At 34.8% G+C, this 21,083-nt stretch overlaps 1 protein-coding gene across 1 annotated transcript; it reads right to left on the bottom strand.

Moving 5' to 3' along the window:
• Positions 1–17,522: 17,522 nt before the first annotated feature.
• LOC18444500 (nucleolar GTP-binding protein 1) lies at positions 17,523–19,936 on the bottom strand. Its single transcript, XM_006854668.4, has one exon. The coding sequence runs from the start codon at positions 19,745–19,747 to the stop codon at positions 17,726–17,728; it is 2,022 nt and encodes a 673-aa protein (XP_006854730.1). The 5' UTR covers positions 19,748–19,936; the 3' UTR covers positions 17,523–17,725.
• Positions 19,937–21,083: the final 1,147 nt, after the last annotated feature.

Below are 21,083 nucleotides of genomic sequence, written 5' to 3'. Positions count from 1 at the left end.
TCCAAGGGTATGAAGACAGAGATTTGTATAATTATTTTGTTCAATTATATGTGGAAGTAATTCTATACGAGGTATATTAGCATTATTCAGCTTATACGGTGTGGCTACTGTTTCATAAACAACTATTTGAGTAGATGGTGATCCTTCAGTTTGGTCTGAAGATTTTGGTACTGTAGTTGCCATTCCTTGTATTTTCAAACTTTGTTCTGGAGGGTGTATGGATTTAATAGTTTTTCCTTCTGTTGTATTAAATGTAGTATATTGGGTTTCTACTGTATTTAATTCAAACTCAGGAATTGGGATATTATGTTGTTTAAGAGTATCTCTTAACCAATCAAAAAAGCATTTTCCTTTATTACCTTGTTGTCGCCATTTATTGAATTGAGAATGAAATAATTCCACTAATCTAGGTTTAAATTCCTTAACGTACCATTTTCTAATATTATCATTTTCTGGGGATAGAAAATCATTTATAATATCATCTCGTGTGAATGTTTCTTCAAGCTGTAGTACTTGGATAAATTCTGGTTCAGCTTGTTCATATTGTGGTATTATAATATTATCAGATGTACGTAGAAATCCGTCCATCTGTGGTTTTGAAGCTGAGAATGTAGGAGGGTTCCGAGTATAAGTTGTAATGGATTTTCTTGGGGGTTCTAGATCTCTGCAAGAATGGTTGCTTATGGTTTCTGATATGGGTGCTTTATCTAGAATCACTCTCAGAATATACCATATCTTGGTTATGTTCATTTTTTGCTGTCCATTGCCTAGTATTTGTTAATATTTGTTGTTTTGTTTGTTCATTCAAGTATGAATCCCACCATCCTCTTAGCCATCCAGTGAATCCTGAAACTATGGCTTTAGCTATTTCTTGGTCGTGGCTTCCAGCCATTTTACAGGCAGATGCATACATAGTCATATGCTTCATTGTATCTAGGATTCTATAATCAGAGATACCGTCTATGTTCCAATCTATAATGGTTCGTCCTGAATATGTAGAGGTATGACTTGTTAAGTCTTCTTCTAATTGTATATCAACGGGAGTTGGTCTTTTATAATATGGACGAGCATTTATTGGTTGCCAATTTTTATTATAATTGATTCGATTAATACTTTCGGGAGTTAGTTGTATTTCTGAAAATGCCTTTTGCATATTTTGTATTGTATTGGCAATTGATGGCCCTGTAGATGGTTCTATGGCTTCATTGGTTTGAAAAAGCGTTTCTTCTTGTAGAGTCATATTATCATGTTCAGGGATTTTTGCTTTTCCTTTATCATTATCTGGGAGAATAGGAGTGGATATTACTATTGTTGGCTTGGGTTCTTTTATTTCTAATTTAGATAATTTAGAAATTAATTGTCCCATAAGGGTTGTATTATCTTCTCCCATAAGAAATTTTTCTCTATTCAAATCAGGAGGTGGTTTGAAAAATAATTGTTTTTTCTCTTTATGACTAGGCGGTTGTAATAAATTTTCTATTCTATTAGACTGTTTTCCAAGGGTATGAAGACAGAGATTTGTATAATTATTTTGTTCAATTATATGTGGAAGTAATTCTATACGAGGTATATTAGCATTATTCAGCTTATACGGTGTGGCTACTGTTTCATAAACAACTATTTGAGTAGATGGTGATCCTTCAGTTTGGTCTGAAGATTTTGGTACTGTAGTTGCCATTCCTTGTATTTTCAAACTTTGTTCTGGAGGGTGTATGGATTTAATAGTTTTTCCTTCTGTTGTATTAAATGTAGTATATTGGGTTTCTACTGTATTTAATTCAAACTCAGGAATTGGGATATTATGTTGTTTAAGAGTATCTCTTAACCAATCAAAAAAGCATTTTCCTTTATTACCTTGTTGTCGCCATTTATTGAATTGAGAATGAAATAATTCCACTAATCTAGGTTTAAATTCCTTAACGTACCATTTTCTAATATTATCATTTTCTGGGGATAGAAAATCATTTATAATATCATCTCGTGTGAATGTTTCTTCAAGCTGTAGTACTTGGATAAATTCTGGTTCAGCTTGTTCATATTGTGGTATTATAATATTATCAGATGTACGTAGAAATCCGTCCATCTGTGGTTTTGAAGCTGAGAATGTAGGAGGGTTCCGAGTATAAGTTGTAATGGATTTTCTTGGGGGTTCTAGATCTCTGCAAGAATGGTTGCTTATGGTTTCTGATATGGGTGCTTTATCTAGAATCACTCTCAGAATATACCATATCTTGGTTATGTTCATTTTTTGCTGTCCATTGCCTAGTATTTGTTAATATTTGTTGTTTTGTTTGTTCATTCAAGTATGAATCCCACCATCCTCTTAGCCATCCAGTGAATCCTGAAACTATGGCTTTAGCTATTTCTTGGTCGTGGCTTCCAGCCATTTTACAGGCAGATGCATACATAGTCATATGCTTCATTGTATCTAGGATTCTATAATCAGAGATACCGTCTATGTTCCAATCTATAATGGTTCGTCCTGAATATGTAGAGGTATGACTTGTTAAGTCTTCTTCTAATTGTATATCAACGGGAGTTGGTCTTTTATAATATGGACGAGCATTTATTGGTTGCCAATTTTTATTATAATTGATTCGATTAATACTTTCGGGAGTTAGTTGTATTTCTGAAAATGCCTTTTGCATATTTTGTATTGTATTGGCAATTGATGGCCCTGTAGATGGTTCTATGGCTTCATTGGTTTGAAAAAGCGTTTCTTCTTGTAGAGTCATATTATCATGTTCAGGGATTTTTGCTTTTCCTTTATCATTATCTGGGAGAATAGGAGTGGATATTACTATTGTTGGCTTGGGTTCTTTTATTTCTAATTTAGATAATTTAGAAATTAATTGTCCCATAAGGGTTGTATTATCTTCTCCTATAAGAAATTTTTCTCTATTCAAATCAGGAGGTGGTTTGAAAAATAATTGTTTTTTCTCTTTATGACTAGGCGGTTGTAATAAATTTTCTATTCTATTAGACTGTTTTCCAAGGGTATGAAGACAGAGATTTGTATAATTATTTTGTTCAATTATATGTGGAAGTAATTCTATACGAGGTATATTAGCATTATTCAGCTTATACGGTGTGGCTACTGTTTCATAAACAACTATTTGAGTAGATGGTGATCCTTCAGTTTGGTCTGAAGATTTTGGTACTGTAGTTGCCATTCCTTGTATTTTCAAACTTTGTTCTGGAGGGTGTATGGATTTAATAGTTTTTCCTTCTGTTGTATTAAATGTAGTATATTGGGTTTCTACTGTATTTAATTCAAACTCAAGAATTGGGATATTATGTTGTTTAAGAGTATCTCTTAACCAATCAAAAAAGCATTTTCCTTTATTACCTTTTTGTCGCCATTTATTGAATTGAGAATGAAATAATTCCACTAATCTAGGTTTAAATTCCTTAACGTACCATTTTCTAATATTATCATTTTCTGGGGATAGAAAATCATTTATAATATCATCTCGTGTGAATGTTTCTTCAAGCTGTAGTACTTGGATAAATTCTGGTTCAGCTTGTTCATATTGTGGTATTATAATATTATCAGATGTACGTAGAAATCCGTCCATCTGTGGTTTTGAAGCTGAGAATGTAGGAGGGTTCCGAGTATAAGTTGTAATGGATTTTCTTGGGGGTTCTAGATCTCTGCAAGAATGGTTGCTTATGGTTTCTGATATGGGTGCTTTATCTAGAATTCTATTATTCGTAGTAAATTGGATTTCAATATTTCCATCCGTATATTCTGTAATTCTGTCTGGGATGTGTTGAATAGGATTTTGTGATGATGGTTGGTTGTCATTGTGAATAGCCCAGGTATGGGGTAGGACTATATCTGATCATGATATTGTCTTTGGTATGATTGTATTTGATTTTTCAATATTAGTTTGAAAAAATATTGTTTGTCCCCTATTGTCTATTTGGAGTATATTTGGACATAATGTGTTCATTACCTTATAATATATTCTATAAACAATGGCTATGTTTTGAGAACCTGCCATCATATCAAAACCTTGCGTTTTAAGATTTAAAGACAAAACATTTAATATATTTGGGTCTGTTAATGATACGGAATAATTTGGAAAGCAATTGAAATATATTGGTCCACTACATAGACTAGTTTCAACCATTCCTAATAACGATTCTGAAAATTTGTTATGTCTAGTATCTCGTAAACAAACTAGAATAGAGTTATTTAATCCTAACCTAGTCAAGGGTTTAACTGCTACTTGTATTAAACCTATATGTAGATATTTATAGTTCTTATTTTGATGAACTTGTAATATTTTTTTAGATAATAATTGAAAATCTTCTTGATTATTAGTAACAGAGAGAGTTTCTTCTACTGTTTTTATGGCATATCCGACTTTGAGATCGAACGTACCCTTTTTGTAAATATCAGATATGGGAACCTTGGGTATGTTCCAATTCTGGATTTGATTTTCGATATCATTAATAACAAGTTCTTCTTTGTTTTTGATCCTTAGAGTTCTATTAGTTTTACTTGTTGTGGTATCTGTTAGATTCTTAATAAATTTTTCCATTATTAGGTTGCGGATAATGACAACTCAGGACGACCAAAAGTCCAGCGTTTTCCCTAGCGGCTCTTCCTCGGCCTTGGCGGTACTTTGCATAAGACTTTTTCGTCTCGTGTCTTAACACTCGGACCAACTTTCTTTAATGGATAAATTTTTTAAGTTTCTTAAGATAACAAAACTAGTAATACTAGGAGATCTCTAATACAGGGTTGGCTCTGATACCATTTTAGCCCAAGAATCTACCCTAAGTAGGAAAAGATTGAGGAATTATAGTCTATAAGTTGTTGAAGAACAGAAACATAATAAAGGAACACTAATAAAATGATAATTATTGGAAGTACAGAGATGTCAAAGACAATCCAAGACGTATGAGTATAATCCAATATTTTAAAAGTAAAGACAAATTTAAATTGCATAACTTACTGATTACATATACAGAGACTTGCGAATTTCTTCCACTCAGAAGGATAGAAAGAAGGTAAAGAAGATAGATTACAATCACACATATTATACTAAAAAAGTCATGGAGGTTACCGACTTTAGTAGTGTACTGATGTCGATGACCTATGATCTAATTACAGAGTGAAAAGAGAAGAAGGTAAGAAGAGGAAAGATCATATGAGAGAGAAAGTATGAGAAGCTTGAGAAGCTATGCTGCTGCTGAAGGAACGTCTGCTGAATGCTATCCTTGATGCTCTGCTCTTCACTTGATTACCTGGGTATTTATAGGCAAGGTCCTCTGGGATGAGTGGTCCATGACGAAGCCTTGCAGGTGAAGGAACTTGCTAATTGGCTGGGAGGAGCTTGTGGCTCTAATTGCTTAATCTTGATGATGAAGGATTGATGAAGGACATGTGGCACTTTGCGACAAATAAGGAGATAAGAATATTGTACGTCCGTTGATGATGAAGGTTCGACGAGGGACACGTGTTGAGCTGCCAGGAGAGAAGGAGGTTGGTGATATGATGGGGAATCTTGCATAGACGGGATACATGTGATCAATGGTGGTTGCGGCTTGTTTGTGCGACTGATTAACGGCTGATGAGAGTCGATGTGACTCCTTGTCATTCGTCGAGCAAATTACTATTGGACCTTCTTGTCTTCTTCTGTTGAGGGGAATCTTTCTTCTTTTGTCGTTTCCTATTAGATGATTTGTCGTCTTCTGTCTTGCTGAGTGATTGCTGAGCGGGGTCCTATCGGTGGATAAAAAAGGAGATAGGGAATATTTTTGTCGGATTTTGGATTTGATGGGCCATGTTGATGGGTGAGAATCTATTTGGCGGGTCACTGCATCGGGCTGAGTTTATTCAGTGGGCCTTTGGCTAAAGTCTTCCAGTAGGGGATTTCCAGACTGGACCGTTTCTTCTGAGGTTGCTGGCCTGGTGGTGTCAGGAGCAAAAACGTGTAATAGTGTTTGCTCTATTTCTTCAATGGTGGCATTGGGATGTGATTGTTTCAGCTTTTTAAGATAAGCTGAAAAGGTAGGGAGACTTACAGTATTATTTGATACTGGTTTGAGGTTTCCAGATTGAAGAGGTATTCTTTTTAATGGCAGAGTGGTAGGATCGACGTTAAAGATATCCCACTATTTTACTTTCACAGTCTTACCAAGTTGGGGAATATATGTGTAATCATGAGTATTATTTTCAGAGATAGAATATTCCCATTTGAGAATCCAAGGAATTTGGTAAATGGCCATAAAATAGAGATGGTAATCATCTAGTTCGGTGCATGTATTATGTTTAACAAATTTGGTCTGTAAGGCTTGAAAGGTATCTGGCATTATTTGGGTTGAGGATCCCCATATTAAAAACCAATGGCGGAACCAACTGGGGAACCTTTCTAGGATAGGGAATTTGAATTGGACATACCAGGAGTGTGTATTATTTGGATTTTGGTAAGCAAAGACTTTATGCCATGCTTCAACATATTCACTATATTTATATGATTTGTATTGAAACCCTGGATTGAGCAGCCTTTTTCCCTGGATGGGATTACAGCCCCAATCTTCATATGAAAGTAATTTTTTGATTTGCAGTTTAGAATATGCAAATATTTTAGTGTTCTCTTGGTAGAAGTGAACTATGGAAACTGAACCAGTTTCCATTAGTATAGCCTCGTACCATTCGCGAGTCTTGATACCATAGGATGAATTCATATGGTTGGACAAGTAAAGGGGAGCTATTTTATATGGGTCTAGTTCAGTATGATTGTCTGAGATAATAGCTTCTGGGAGAAAGGCAGTATCAGTATAAATGGATTTGGGAGAATTTGAGGTCTGTTTATTTGGGTATGATGCTGGGGAGAATGCCGGACTTGGAGTGGCGAATGGACTTTGGGGAGGAGATTGTATTATATACTCTGGTACATTTGTGGATCTCAGAGGTGACATTGGAGTTAATTCAAGAGGAGAATGGTTGGGCATAAGGGGCCCATACCTATTGCTTGGGATTAGATCCATTGGCTGTTTTCCTTTGTAATGAGGATTCATATTTGTATTAGTATGTTTATTTGAAAGAAAGAGTTGCAAACCGTAAGAGGGAAATCCGTAGGACGAGATGGTTTCGTCTTTAGGTTGTGGTATATGGTCCCCCCTGCAAAAATTCACGGGTTAAAAAGTCAGGAAGAGAATTAGAAGAGCCGTGCAGATGTTCAATGGAAAAATCAAAAGCAGATAATATGGCTTGCCAACGGGCAAATATTTGCTTGGACACTATATATATATATATATATATATATTCTTCTTTTCACCCTTTTTCTTTTCTTCTTTTTTTCTTTTGGCAAAGATCACTTACAAGTAGTCTTAATACAATAAGTCTTGCTTCAAAGAAAATAAAACTAAAAAATCAATATCTTAAAAACCTTGATGCCACTAAATCAATTTTCGCAAAAAAAAATATCCACAATTCTTATGATTGGGATTATAAAGACAATATAATTAATTATGTCAAGAAACAAAAAGAGAGTGTCGGAGATTACCTCAACCGGGCTTATTACACCCCATACCGAGTCACCACTATCTGATGGTGCGGGATCAATGATTAACCTTCAATCTCAATCGGGAAAGCAAGTTTAGGCAAAGTCACACCAACATAACATGAACCCATTTGATCACAAAACTCAAACCTTAGGTGAATCCCCTTAGCAGCCTAGTTTGATAAAGATGTTTCTCTTTTCTACCACTACCCTACAGTCTAAAACCCCAAAGAGAGATAAGAGATCATGAGAAAGACACCATGAGAGAGAGATGACAACTCTCAATAGCCTAAACCCCTTAAATTCTTTCACAATGTGGGAGAAAGAGATCTCAAAGATGAGAAATTGGGACATGCCCCGTTTGGGCTTTCATGAGAGGGCTTTCATGGGAGAGAACCACCATGAGAGAGATATCAAAGATGAGAGAGTGTGGCGTGCCCCTTAAGGTCCCTTGAGTGAGAGAGAGAAACTTTCTAAAGAGAAAGAGACAGATATTCTAAGTGGTGCGTGCCCCCTTTCTGGGATGTGAGAGATAGAGATGGGAATTAGGGATTGGAAATAAGGTGTAGAGATTTGGGTAGAGATCAATCCCGTTTTTATAATTCTTGAACAAGATTAGGGTTTTCTTTCGCTTGCATCTTCTTGTGAGACTGAATATAAATCATTGATCTTAGCTGACTTGTGTGGTGAAAGATTTGAGCCCTGCATTCCATAGATAGGTCATCAACATTATGGAAGGTGTTAGAACGTTTATCCCCCTCTTTCATTTGATTATTATCCCATCAATATAAATCAAATAAAATAATATTAATCATAATATTGTGATTTGTCCAAAAATATGTATAAGCCTTATCATGCTTTCTGAAAGATTCATTCAAATCTTTCTCAAGATAAATCACCTTTCCAAATCTCATAATAACTTAGCGTCCAAGCCAAAGTTATTATTCTTATCAATTTTAACCCCTATAAAATAGGAAAGACTCCTAAAAGTGGAGCGTACCACCCAAAAGGTGGCTACGTGAGCCCACCAACTTAGGGCATGGTGGACCCATGTGCACAATGGGCTTCCTAATACTTTTTTAAATATTTTCTAAAAATTAATAAGCGATTTTAAAATTAATATGAATATTTAAATCAATAAAAAATTAATATATTTGTTTTTATAAATCCAAATTTGATAAATAAAATATCTAAAGATCTATAAAAATTCAAATAATAATTATAAAAATCATTAAAACAAACATTATTAAATTCATTAGATGGGAAAATGATTCATATGGTCTCGGAATTAAAAAAATAAACACTGAGGCACTTCTTCAACTGTGGACTACGGACCACAGTTGCTTTATCAAACCGACCCAATTTTTCTCATGACCCACAGTCCATACAAGGGTTCATTAGTGGGTCACCAAAGTCTGACCGATAAGCCAATGGATCATAATCCCAGTTTGTGGATTTCAGGTTCTCCCCTAGAGACATACCAAGGTCATCTAAACCTGATGCAACCACCGCTCCTATGATGCATAATGGTATCTCTCGCATATGCATAAACTTCACCCTAAAAGGTATTTCGCTTTTCCGAAATGACTATCATTATGCATACCGTGTGATGATACATGGATGAGGCTTTGACCCCCATCTCTGAAAGCCACCATCATACACATGGGTCACATAGTCCCTCGGCTCATTCATCCGAGCATACTCCAACATCATCATGGGATGACCTATTAGAAGTCTTATCATATAGTTTTCTATGCCCAAGTAACATATGTTTTTTTCAACCGACTGGCCTAGCTCGTCAAGCTCAGTTTGGTATCAGTAAACATCGTTTGCTTAATATCGTCCACGAGGCACCACACTCCCAATGAGTTCGCGTTCTATTATATCAAAATCTTTATTACAAGTACTCATAAGGCCTTTAATAGCCACACTCACCCAACAATCATGTCATTCCACGCGTTCTATTATATCAAAATCTTTATTACAAGTACTCATAAGGCTTTTAATTGCCATACTCACCCAACAATCATGTCATTACATGCTACCTCTCGTTTGATGTCCTTGGCCTTCCCATCGTCTCCCACCTGCCTACACTGCTCTTTAATGTTAGCATACTCATTACCAACAACTCGGCTTCGAATTTTACATAAGGCGATGTAGCCACCCCAACAAATACCATGACAAGAGGATTGTAGTTCATGGGATAGAAGATCGGCTAAACATACTATGACAAGAGGATTGTAGTTCATGGGATAGGAGATCGGCTAAACTACAACCAATATGGTAATGGAGCGCAGGTGCAAACTTTGCGCAAGAGGAGCTTGGAAAGCAAAAATCTCAGTTATGAGATGCTCCACGAGAGCACAATTATTTTGCAGTGATATTTCCTAGTGCTTCAGTCGTTTTCGCTACTATACCATTGGATAATCTTTAACATTGATTCTTCTCTGTCATGTTGATTCTGATTCTTTTTATCGTTTACTTATGGAAGAATTTTAGAGGCCAAGTTCTCTTTGTTTAATCATCGACAAGAATGTTAGGCGTTGTTGTCTAACTATTACGTTCTTGCCTTCGTAAATTTAGTGGAGGATGGTCAGACTATGTATGTAGCTCATTGTTTTGAGCTTTATTTGCCAAAGATTAGCACAATTGAATAAAATCATTTATATTTCTTTTTTGTTTTTTTTTATAATTCTCTCCCACTCTCTTTCTTTATCTCGTGGCTATACAAGGCCTACCCATGACATATTTTACACAAGTATTTTAAGACATAGAGCTGGGTGAATTGGAAATTGCAAATCCTAATCAGACTCATCTCCAATGTAAGGATAGATCCAAAACAAAAAATGAAAAATAGAAAAATGAAATAATAAAATATAATATGTGGGAACCAGGTCTAGATCACTCGGTTTCTTGACAGAATTGCCCAATTCTGTCAGAAAGTGGGCTATTCCAAGGGAACTAGACGGGTCCCTCATTCCAACAAGGAAGCAGGTTGATTCTAGTTTCCATTTCTAATAAAGAAACCGAGTCGATCTACACCAATTTCTGATCCAACTTGCTAGTTTTTTAGACATTGTTTTATACTGAATTTTGACATTCAACCATGATTTTTCTTTTTAACATGTCTGAAATTTTGTGACCTTTCTATTAGATATCTTTTTTTCTTTTTAAAAATTTTCTATCCATGAAAGATTTTATATTGAATGATAATATTATTTTGCTCTTGAATTATAATTATCTAATATCATCTTTATATTCGGATTTCATAAATCCAGTTTTCGATAAACAAATAATAGAAGATAGATACGTTAAGAATATTAAAGTTTAGGCCAACAGTTTTTCACGTATTTCGTACCAGCTAGATTCTCATTGGGGTTGACAACCCCAATGATTTGCTGTGTTAAAATCAGTGGTTTAAAAAACGGCAAGTCAGCCTAGAATCGTCAACCCAGTGCCGAGCGGTTCTAGAATTGAAACGGCGTTTTAGAGAGAAAAAATGGCGAATCACCCCGTGTCGAGCGGTTCTAGAACTGAAACAGTGTTTTAGAGAGAAAAAACGACAATTCGCTCGCGAATCACCCCGTGTCGAGCGGTTCTAGAACTGAAACAGCGTTTTAGAGAGAAAAAACAACAATTCGCTATGTTAAAATCAGTGATTTAAAAAAAGGCAAGTCAAGGTTCTAGAACTGAAACATCAAACCCGTGCTGAACGGTTCTACAACTGCTACATTCACCCAGCAATAACGCGGCAACTCGCTATAAGGACCTGACGTCACATGTCCATGAGCACAAAGTTGCATATTGCCTCACTCACTTCACACGCAATCTCATGCGGTACCAAGGAAACATTTATACAACTCAATCTCTTTTCAATTTTTCGATGTGGGATTTGAGAGTGCTAGTTGACTTGAAAAGGTAATATAGTATAATATGTTTATATCATGTGAATAATGATTAAAGTGACGTTGTAGGCTACTTGGTTATCACATCCTTTTAGATCTTTAGTTCAAACCCTCTCGCCATTGCCATTTTAAAATTTTGGTTCAAATCCTCCCCCTAGCACCGCTTTTAGTTTTTTTATTTTTACAAGAACCTTCTAATCTTTTTTTACAAGAATTTCTTGCCATTTTTTAATTTTTGGTTCAAATCCTCCCACTAGCACCGTTTTTTATTTTTTTATTTTTACAAGAACCTTCTATTCTTTTTTTACAATAATTTCTGGTCAAAAAAAGAGTTTTGGTTCAAATCCTCCCACTAGCACCGTTTTTTATTTTTTTATTTTTACAAGAACCTTCTATTCTTTTTTGACAAGAAGTTCTTGTCTAAAAAATAGAAGGTTCTTGTAAAAAAAAATTAAATTTTTTTGTCAAACAAAAATAAAAGGTTCTTGTAAAAAAAAAAAGAAGGTAATACAACAAGTATTTCTTATCAAAAAAATAAAATAAAAGGTTATTGTCAAAAAAATAAAAGGTGCATGTCAAAAAAATAAAAGGTTCTTTTCAAAAAAAAATAAAAGGTAATATAACAAGTATTTATTGTCAAAAAATAAAAAAGGTTCTTGTTAAAATAAAAAAAAAAGTAATACAACAAATATTTCTTATAAAAAAAAAAAAAAAAAGAGTTCTTTTCAAAAAAAAAAACAAAAAAGCTAATATAACAAGTATTTCTCGTCAAAAACTAAAAAAATAAAATAAAAGGTAATACAACAAGTATTAAGGTTTTAGCGGATTAAGGTTTTCCGGCAATTTGAGATTTTGATGGTCATTTTTTCATCGATTTAATCTATTCTTTATTGTAGCCCATGTATGGTTATATACTTTATCCATGATAATTCTATGATGTTTTGTTTTTTGTGATATAAATTTAATAGTTAACATAAGTTCATACAGAGAAATGACATCTCAATATTCGCATATTGATGGGAAAAAATAAAAGTTAATAATATAGTACCCCCATTTCTTATTGGATTCCTAAAAAACAACATTTATAATGAATTTTAATAATTTTTTTGGATTTTTTTAAGGCTTAATCCAATCAATTCGGTCGATTCCTGATCCGGATGGATTTTTAGGTTGCCCGATCCGGGGCACGGATCCGTTTTTTAAACTACTGGTTAAAATACAATTAGAATACAATAGGTTTTTAAGTATTAGGTACCCACCAGATTCTCATTAGGGTTGAGGTTTGCCTTAAAAATACATAAAATGACGAAAACCCCCAACGACCCAACCTTCTTTATAATATACCTCCAACCGATTTTTTTATCGCAAATTTTACCCCAAAACAAACTTTTCTAGTTAATATCGCTCAATCAAAAAGTTATAGTTTGTAGGATGAAAATGCCCTTTCTCTCCCCCAATCACAAAGTTATAGTTTGTAGGATCAAAATGCCCTCTCTCTCTTCTAACATTGACTACTTAACTTTTCCCATAACACACAAAAGGGCGGTCCATCAGTATAAACAAGTGGTCTGGCAATATCCCAAAGCAGTCCAGAACTGCCAAAGAATAATCTGACACTGCCAAATAGCGGTTCGGCAGGCAATAGGCCCATGTGATTTGGCAACAGAGCCATGCAGTTTGGCAACAAGCCCATGCAGTACTGCAATAGGCCCAAAGTATGGTCCGACAATGTACCCACTCGGTCTGACACAATATGGACTCAGTCTGGGACACAGTGGACTCAATCCGACATTCTTTCTAGACGTTGAGCATCTTATGGGATGTGACATCATCGTATGGACAAGGGTATTTTTGTAAAAAAAAACTAATAACGTTTTTGAGATAAAAATTGTGATGAAAAGATCGGTTAGGGGACCTTGTCAAAACAAAGGTTGCAATGTTGGTTTCATACTTTCAAACATGCGAAAATTTATTCCATGTAAGAAAAATTTACCATAAAATGACCTAACTCCCAACTTAGTAAGGAAAAATATTATGCACGGTTATTTCCCCCATCGGACCTAAATTAAACTATCTAAAAATTTTAAAACTTTAAGTTTGGGTGTGGTTTTTATAAGGTTGCAACCTTACAATCCAATTAAGGTGCACCTCCAAATTTTATCATAACATTAAATTTTGTTGTAAAAAATTCTTAGGGTAAGCTTAAAATTTATTTTCATATCTAATTAAAAGATTTTAAATTCCAAAAATAGGTAAAATCAAGTAGATCCATAAATATAAGAAAATCTTGAAAATGGACGGTCTAGATAATGCGTTGCAAGATGCACTATTTCTGGTACTCAAAATTTTTTTTTTTCATAATCAAACACCTTGTTGTCGAGATGATCAATTAGAGGGTTTTTTAACATGAAAATAACATTTCTAATAAATATTTGAAGTGCATCTGTGATTCTACATTTTAAGGTTGCGACCTTATATAAACTTTTCCCTTTAAGTTTTAGACATGGAAACTATCTCAAAATTCTTAAAAAGAGAAATTGACTCAAAATTTAAGTTTTGGGGAGAGAATTTATCTCAAAATTTAGAGAGAGAAACTATCTTATATGTTTAAGAGAGAGAAAGTATTTCATAATTTTTAGAAAGAAAAACTATCTTAGAATTTAAATTGTAGACAGAGACTATCTTAAAATTTTTAAAGAGAAACTAGATCTAATTTCAAACTTTAGAGATAAAACCTACCTCAAAAGTTTTGGGGAGAGAAGTTATCATAAAAACGCTTTTAGAGAATATCTCAAGGTTTTTTAGAGAGGGAACCTATCTCAAATTATTTTTAGAGAGAGAAACTATCTCAAAAAATTTAGATAAATTTTGGGAAATTTTCATATAGAACCTAATTCTTCATGTTATTTCATAGTAGACAATCTCTCCGTTTTTTTTTCAAATCCTTAAAGATTTCACCGTATCCCTCATCTCTTATCTCCCTAACCCCAATAAATCTTTTTATACCATTTCATCCCATAAACAACTTTTTTAACCCTTGTTTTTTATTTCCATCTATTAAAAATATTTTTGGGTTGAAATGGTATAAAATGATTTATTGTGGCTCATTTTTATGACCAAAAGTCAATAAAGAGAGAGATAAGATATGAGGGGTATCATGAAATCTTTAACGATTTTTTATGATCAAAAGTCAATAAAAGAGAGAGATAAGAGATGATGGGGTATCGTAAAATCTTTAGGGGTTTTTATATGCCGCTTGAAAGAAAAATAGGGTCTAACATGAAATAATAGAAAGAATTAAAGTTCTATACGAAATTTTTCCTAAACTTGTTTAAAAAGAGAAACCATCTCAAATTTCAAGATTTAGAAAGAAAAAATAACTTAGAATTTTTAGAAGAGAGAAACCATATCAAATTACAAATTTTAGAGAGAGAAACTACCTTAAAATTTTTAAAGAAATAAGCTCACAAATCTTTTAGAGAGACTATCTCAAAGTACTTAGAGAGAGAAGTTATCTTAAATTTCAACTTTTTAAAGAGAAACTACCTCAATTTTTTATAGAGAAAGTATCTCAAAATTTTTAGAAATAAACTATATTAAATTTTAAGGAGAAAAAATATCTTAAAACTTTTACAGAGAGATGCTACATTAAATTTTTTTAGAGAAACAATGTCAAAGTTTTTAGAGAGAAGCTATCTCAAATATTTTAGACCGAGATAAACTATCTCAAATTTAATAATTTTAGAGAGAACTATATCTAATTTCAAATTTTAGATGAGAAACTACTTCAAAATTTTTAGGGAGAAACTACATTTAAACTTTTAGGGAGAGGAAACTATCTCAAAATCTTTAGAAAGAAACTATTTCCAATTTCAAATTTTTTGAAAAAAACTATCATAATTTTTAAATTTTAGATAGAGAAAGTATCTCAAAAATTTTAAAGAAAGAAACCATATCAAATTTCAAGTTTTACCGAGAGAAACTCAAAAATTTTAGAGAAAGAGAAACTATGTTAAAATATTTTAAAAATAAACTATATCAAAGTTTCTAGAGAGAAACTATCTCAAAATTTTAATTAAGAGAATCTATATCAAATTTCAAGTGGTAAAAAAAGAAATTATCTCAGAAGTTTAGAGAAAAACTATCTATCTCAAAATTTAAGAAAGAGAAGCAATCTCAAATTTTAAATTTTGAAAGAGAACATAACTCAATTTTTAGAGAGAAAAAATCTCTCAAAATTTTAAGATAAGAGGAACTATATCAAAAAAAATTAGAGAGAAAAAATATCTCAATGTTTAAATTTTAGAGTGTCTCAAAATTTTTAGAGAGGAAAATTCTATCAAATTTCAAATTTTAAAAAAAGAAACTATCCCAAAAATTTTAGAGATAGAAACTACATTAAAATATTTAGAAAGAGAAATTATATCAAAGTTTTAAAGAGAGAAACTATTTTAAAATTTTTAGAGGAAGGCTACATCAAATTTCAAGTTCTCGAATGAGAAACGATCTCAAAATTTGAAGAGAGAAACCATATTTAAATTTTTTGAAAGAAACTATCTCAAATTAGTTTTTACAAAGAGAAACTATCTCAAAATTTTAGAGAGAAACCATATTCAAATTTAAAAATAAAAAACTATGACAGTTTTTAAATACCCTAGCTCGGCCCTCGTGCCACATTTTGTGGCACGCCATTGTTTTTGGGGTTGGGCTGACTGGATGGGGCCGGCCCACCCAGTCCAGTGCCACCTCTAGAGAGAAGAAATAGAGATTTGAGGGTGGAAAAGTAGGGGGCTGGAAAAGGAGGGCCCAGGCTTCTGAAACCTACAATATGCCAACACCTCCCCAAGGCAATTTGCCACTCAAAGGATGAACGTTTGGAGATCGGTGATATCGAAATAGATATGCCGACTGCACCAGGTGGCTCACGAAGAACCATCTTCCTCAAGGGTTGCGGGTGCATGGCAAGCTATCAGAGAGGTCAATTTCAACATTTCATACCATCTGCGCTTCAAAAATTGAGGCTTCTATCTAGTAAAAGATGTGTCGTGTGGTACCAAAAAGCAATCCAACCCCCACCTCTTTTTGTTGTACCCCCAATGATTTGGGCACATTTTCTAGACCTTTTTTGGCCTATCCCGGGTTTCAACTCCATCTGTGGAAGACCTTTACAAACAGTACCATTCTCTGTCCCTACCAGGGAATGGGGATCCTCATAAAGGAGACTCTCTTAATGTCATCCAAAGTGCTTCTAAAGCTGCCCCATGTCTTGGAAATTCAACAAAATGTTTGCAAATTTTCCACCTATGCAGATGATAAGGGTTGAACGGATGCAGGAGACGAGTAGATGAAAGTATGGGATGTTAAGTATAGTGGAAGAGAAGTTAATGGACGTGTGGAGCAACATCCACACAAGGTGGTTGGCCAGTTGGCCAATTATACAAATTGGTGGGTAAAAAAAAAAACAGGGGAAAGGAATCATTGAGCGAGTTGATAGAAGCAGGAGGGGATGGCAAATTGGTCTAAGAAGAGCTAGCTGTGGGAGAAGAAAGGGTGGAATTGCTGTGCCAAAAGAGGGAGAAGCAGTTGGGCGAAACAAAAGGCAAGATGAAGAGGGGGAGGTGTGACAAGAGGTGAGAATGAGAGATGGTGAAGGGAAGAGAGAATTAGAAGTTGTTGAGAGAAAAGGTGGGGAAGATAAGAGAAATAGCAGTTGAGAGAGCCTGGAATGATTCTTTCATTAACTAAAAAAAAAAGGTGGATATATAGAGCTTACCAAGATAAACAAAGATAAATTCATGACAGAAGCTCAAGTTGTCCCACCTGATTTGCTCCCATGAACTAGCAAACTAATAACAACATGGAATACTGAAGAAAGAACCAAGGAAAACCATACCATAGCCAGCCAAATATCCTAACATGGAATTGCTAAATGAGATATGCTTCTAGAGTAGTAACAAAACATTGCATTGCAAACTCAGTATAAACACTGCAATATGCTTATGGTATACCAATGCAAATTCTTGAGAGTTCCAAAACAATAAAAATTCAAAAAAAGACAACCACACAGCTCAGCTTCCTCTGATTCAATACTCATGAGTTTTGAAAGAAGATTACACTCAGTAAAGTGTATATTAACATTAACTGCATATAAGGCACCTTTTAAAGTGGTTTCTCCTCATAAAACGAGAAATTACAAGAACAACAAATGCCCAAAATCAAAATAGCTAGATCCAAAAACTCAACTCCTGAATAATTAAAGCCTAACAAAAAAAGCTAAGCACCTGAAAATGCATGCCACTCCTAACGCCTATCAGTTTTCCCAATCGATCTCTTTCCTGAGAACAAATGCTTTGGTTTCATGTTCAAAATCACCCTATCCGCCTCCCCGCGACGAGCATCCTTATTTCTCTTCTTCGCCGCCTTCTTAGCAAGCTTCACAGCTTTGGTCTTTTGAGCTGAATCCTTGAAACCTTCACCAGGAACAAGCTCACCAGGTGGGCCTCTTGACTGGGACCTGGATCGAGACCTCATTCTAAGCTTCTTGTTGGGCTGATCAATATCCATACCTTCACCTTCATCTTCAATTGCCAAAGACCTCTCTCTCTTCCTACCCCTTTGAGAAACTGACCTACTCCTAGCTCTGTTTATTGCTGCACTTGGGTCAAGCCCCAACCTAGAGAGATCACGCCCCATCCTCTCACTAGTGAACGCCTTGTCCTTGTTGAATTTTCTCGGTATGACAGAGCGGCTCTCCGCTGTGCTTTTCTTAATCCTATGCTCTTGGATCAGTAAGCTTTTCTTCTTCCTAATCTCAGCTAGTGCTTCTCTCTCTTCCAAAGACAACTCTCTCTCTTCATCCATCTCATCATTCTCCTCATTCTCACCTTCCATACGAAGCCCCTCTTCTCTCTCTAACTCCTGAAGCCTCTGCAAGATATCAGGGTCCACAAAATCAGTAACATTGTGGCCTTCAAAGATCTCAGGCATTAAATCCTCCTTCCATTCATCATTAGGCAAGATGTAATTCTTCTTTAGGCTAGCAGAGTAAACACCGGCACCACCATTCTCATTCTCCAAGTCTTTTTCAAGCTTCCTCTTTTCTCTCTCCACATTTGCCTGAGCAGCCTTTGCTTCAAGAACAGCTTGGGGTATACTAGGGGGCCTCTCTTTCCCATCTCGAGGCTTTGGCATAGCAACATGGAACCTATTCAGACAATCATTAATCTTCTTAGACTTCAATTTCATTTCCACCCTTTGGTTCAAAAGCCTCTCACAAGCCGCATTTTTCACAGCTATGACCCCATCCTCAGTCAAAGTACTCATAGATAAGAGAACGCCATTTGCCAATTCTGGGTCATCTCCCCCATTAAGAGTTTTCGAAGCCTCATCCTTCATCTCCATAACCAACTTCCTATCTTCCTCCGATAGGCTCTCTAAGGGCTGCAGATCTATCTTATTGCACACCACCAATAAAGGCTTGTTCAAGAAAAGAGACTTTATGCTATGAAAAAGAGCAGCCTGTTGCGCTATGCTATAACCACAAGACCCCGAAACATCGAGAAAGAAGAGCACAGCTGCTCTAAGATGGGCCAAAGCAGTTATCGAACACATCTCAATTATGTTTCTCTCTTCAAGTGGTCGATCCAAAATACCAGGCGTATCAATAACTTGGTACCTCAAATACTTATAATCAGTGTGACCGACAAATAAAGACTTCGTAGTGAAAGCATAAGGTTGAACATCTACATCAGCTCTGGTAATTTTGTTGATGAATGAAGATTTCCCAACATTGGGATAACCACAAATGAGAATTGTTCGGGTATTTGGATCAATAGAAGGAAGCCTAGCCATATGCTGCCGAATTTGCTCTAAGTAAGCCAAACTGGGGCTAATTTTCTTCACAACTGTGCACATTCGGCCCAAAGCTGCAACCTTTAGCGTTTTGCATCGATAAAGGGAATCGCCATACTTAAGGAGACGAATATAATCCTTTGAAATCTTGGAAATTAGGTTTCTGGCTGTATTAATTTGACCTAGGGCTAGTTTATAGTGATCTTTGTTGTAGAGAACATGGAGCAGATCACCATAAAAGGGGTGAATATCATCTAATCTTGGAAATTCATCAATAATTGCAGAGAGTTTTTCATAGAAGTTTTGTTGAGTGTATTTTACCTTTCTCATATAGAACTGGCGAAGGCGAGAAATGGCATATCCTTTGTGAACAACCGTTGGGGTCTGCCGTTGGGTGCGAGAGAGGATGATATCCACGAAGTCTTTACCAGAGGGCACCATAGTGATCTTCTTAAAATTATACTGAACCATTTTTGCTGGTTTTGGACCTTAAAACTGGAGAAGAATACTAGAAAGGGGTTACAGATCTCTCTGCTTCCTCCTCAGAAACCCTAATAAAACCTCTTCCTCTTCAGAAATCCTAGAAAGGGGTAAGAGATCTCTCTCTGCTTCCTCAGAAACCCTAATAAAACCTCTTGCTCCTGAGCGGCCACCGTCCAGCAGCGCATCTCCACGGTTCATTAGTCATCTTCGCAAAATCGAACCTGAACGGTTAACGGACTGGGAGCGGTTTTGATAAAAGCCGGACTGTCGTTAACCGGACTAACTGATCCATTAGATTTTTTTAAATGAAATGAGTCAACATCTCCCAAAAAAAAATAAAAAAGAAATTAAAATACTTAGATTAAGTATATAATATCTTATTACATATATTTATCTTATAAAAAAAAATTGAAACAATATTTTATAAATTAATATTTGAATACTATGGTTTTATACTTGAAAATATTTTTGTCATGTACCAAGAATTGACATATTTATTCCAAACCCTACATGAAAAACTTTCTAGTTTCTTTTGTACAAAAAACGTTCACATTAGAAATGAAAGTTTATGCACTTTTTTGCAAATAACAAAAGAAGCTTGATGCTATTAAATCAAATAAAAACACCAACTAATTAAGACAAGAAATAGAAAGGACCTAATACAAGAAATAGAAAGGACCTCTTCCATATAGTTAGATAAAGCATAATTCAAACCAGTGTTTTAAAAAACGCTGAGTCGAACCAGACTCACCTGGTTCGACTCGGAAATCGTAAAAAGTGGATCGTATCGGCTAAAAAATCGAAAATCGTCTGGTTCTAGAGAGAACCGGACGATTCTGTACAGTGACTCGCCGATTCACTGTACGGAATCGGCGAGTCCGAACAGTGAATCGGCGAGTCACGTACGGTTTTTTTTTTTTTTTTTTTTTTTTTTTTTTTTGCTATCCATGATAGATTTTTTTGTAATACTTGATCGATTTTTTTGTAATCCATGATCGAATTGTTTTTGTTTTTTTGTAATCCACGATCGAATTTTTTGTTTTTTTGTAACCCATGATAGAATTTTTTGTAGTCCATGATCGAATTTTTTGTTTTTTTTTTTTTTTTTGTAACCCATGATAGAATTTTTTGTAATCCATGATCGAATGTTTTGTAGTACATGATCGAAATGTTTGTTTTTTTTTGTAATCCATGATCGAAATGTTTGTTTTTTTTTTTGTAATCCATGATTGAATTTTTTGTTTTTTGCTTTTTTTGTAACCCATGATAGAGTTTTTTGTAATCCATGATTGAATTTTTTGTAATCCATGATCGAATTGTTTTT

Source organism: Amborella trichopoda, chromosome 11, assembly GCF_054954075.1.
Source record: "Amborella trichopoda isolate Santa Cruz 75 chromosome 11, AtrichopodaSantaCruz75HAP2 v2.0, whole genome shotgun sequence".
Classification (NCBI taxonomy): domain Eukaryota; kingdom Viridiplantae; phylum Streptophyta; class Magnoliopsida; order Amborellales; family Amborellaceae; genus Amborella; species Amborella trichopoda.
This window is presented reverse-complemented; position numbering and strand designations above follow the sequence as displayed.

Coding starts and splice junctions, on each gene's coding strand:
- LOC18444500 (XM_006854668.4), bottom strand. CDS start 19,747: ATGGTTCAGTATAATTTTAAGAAGATCACTATGGTGCCCTCTGGTAAA.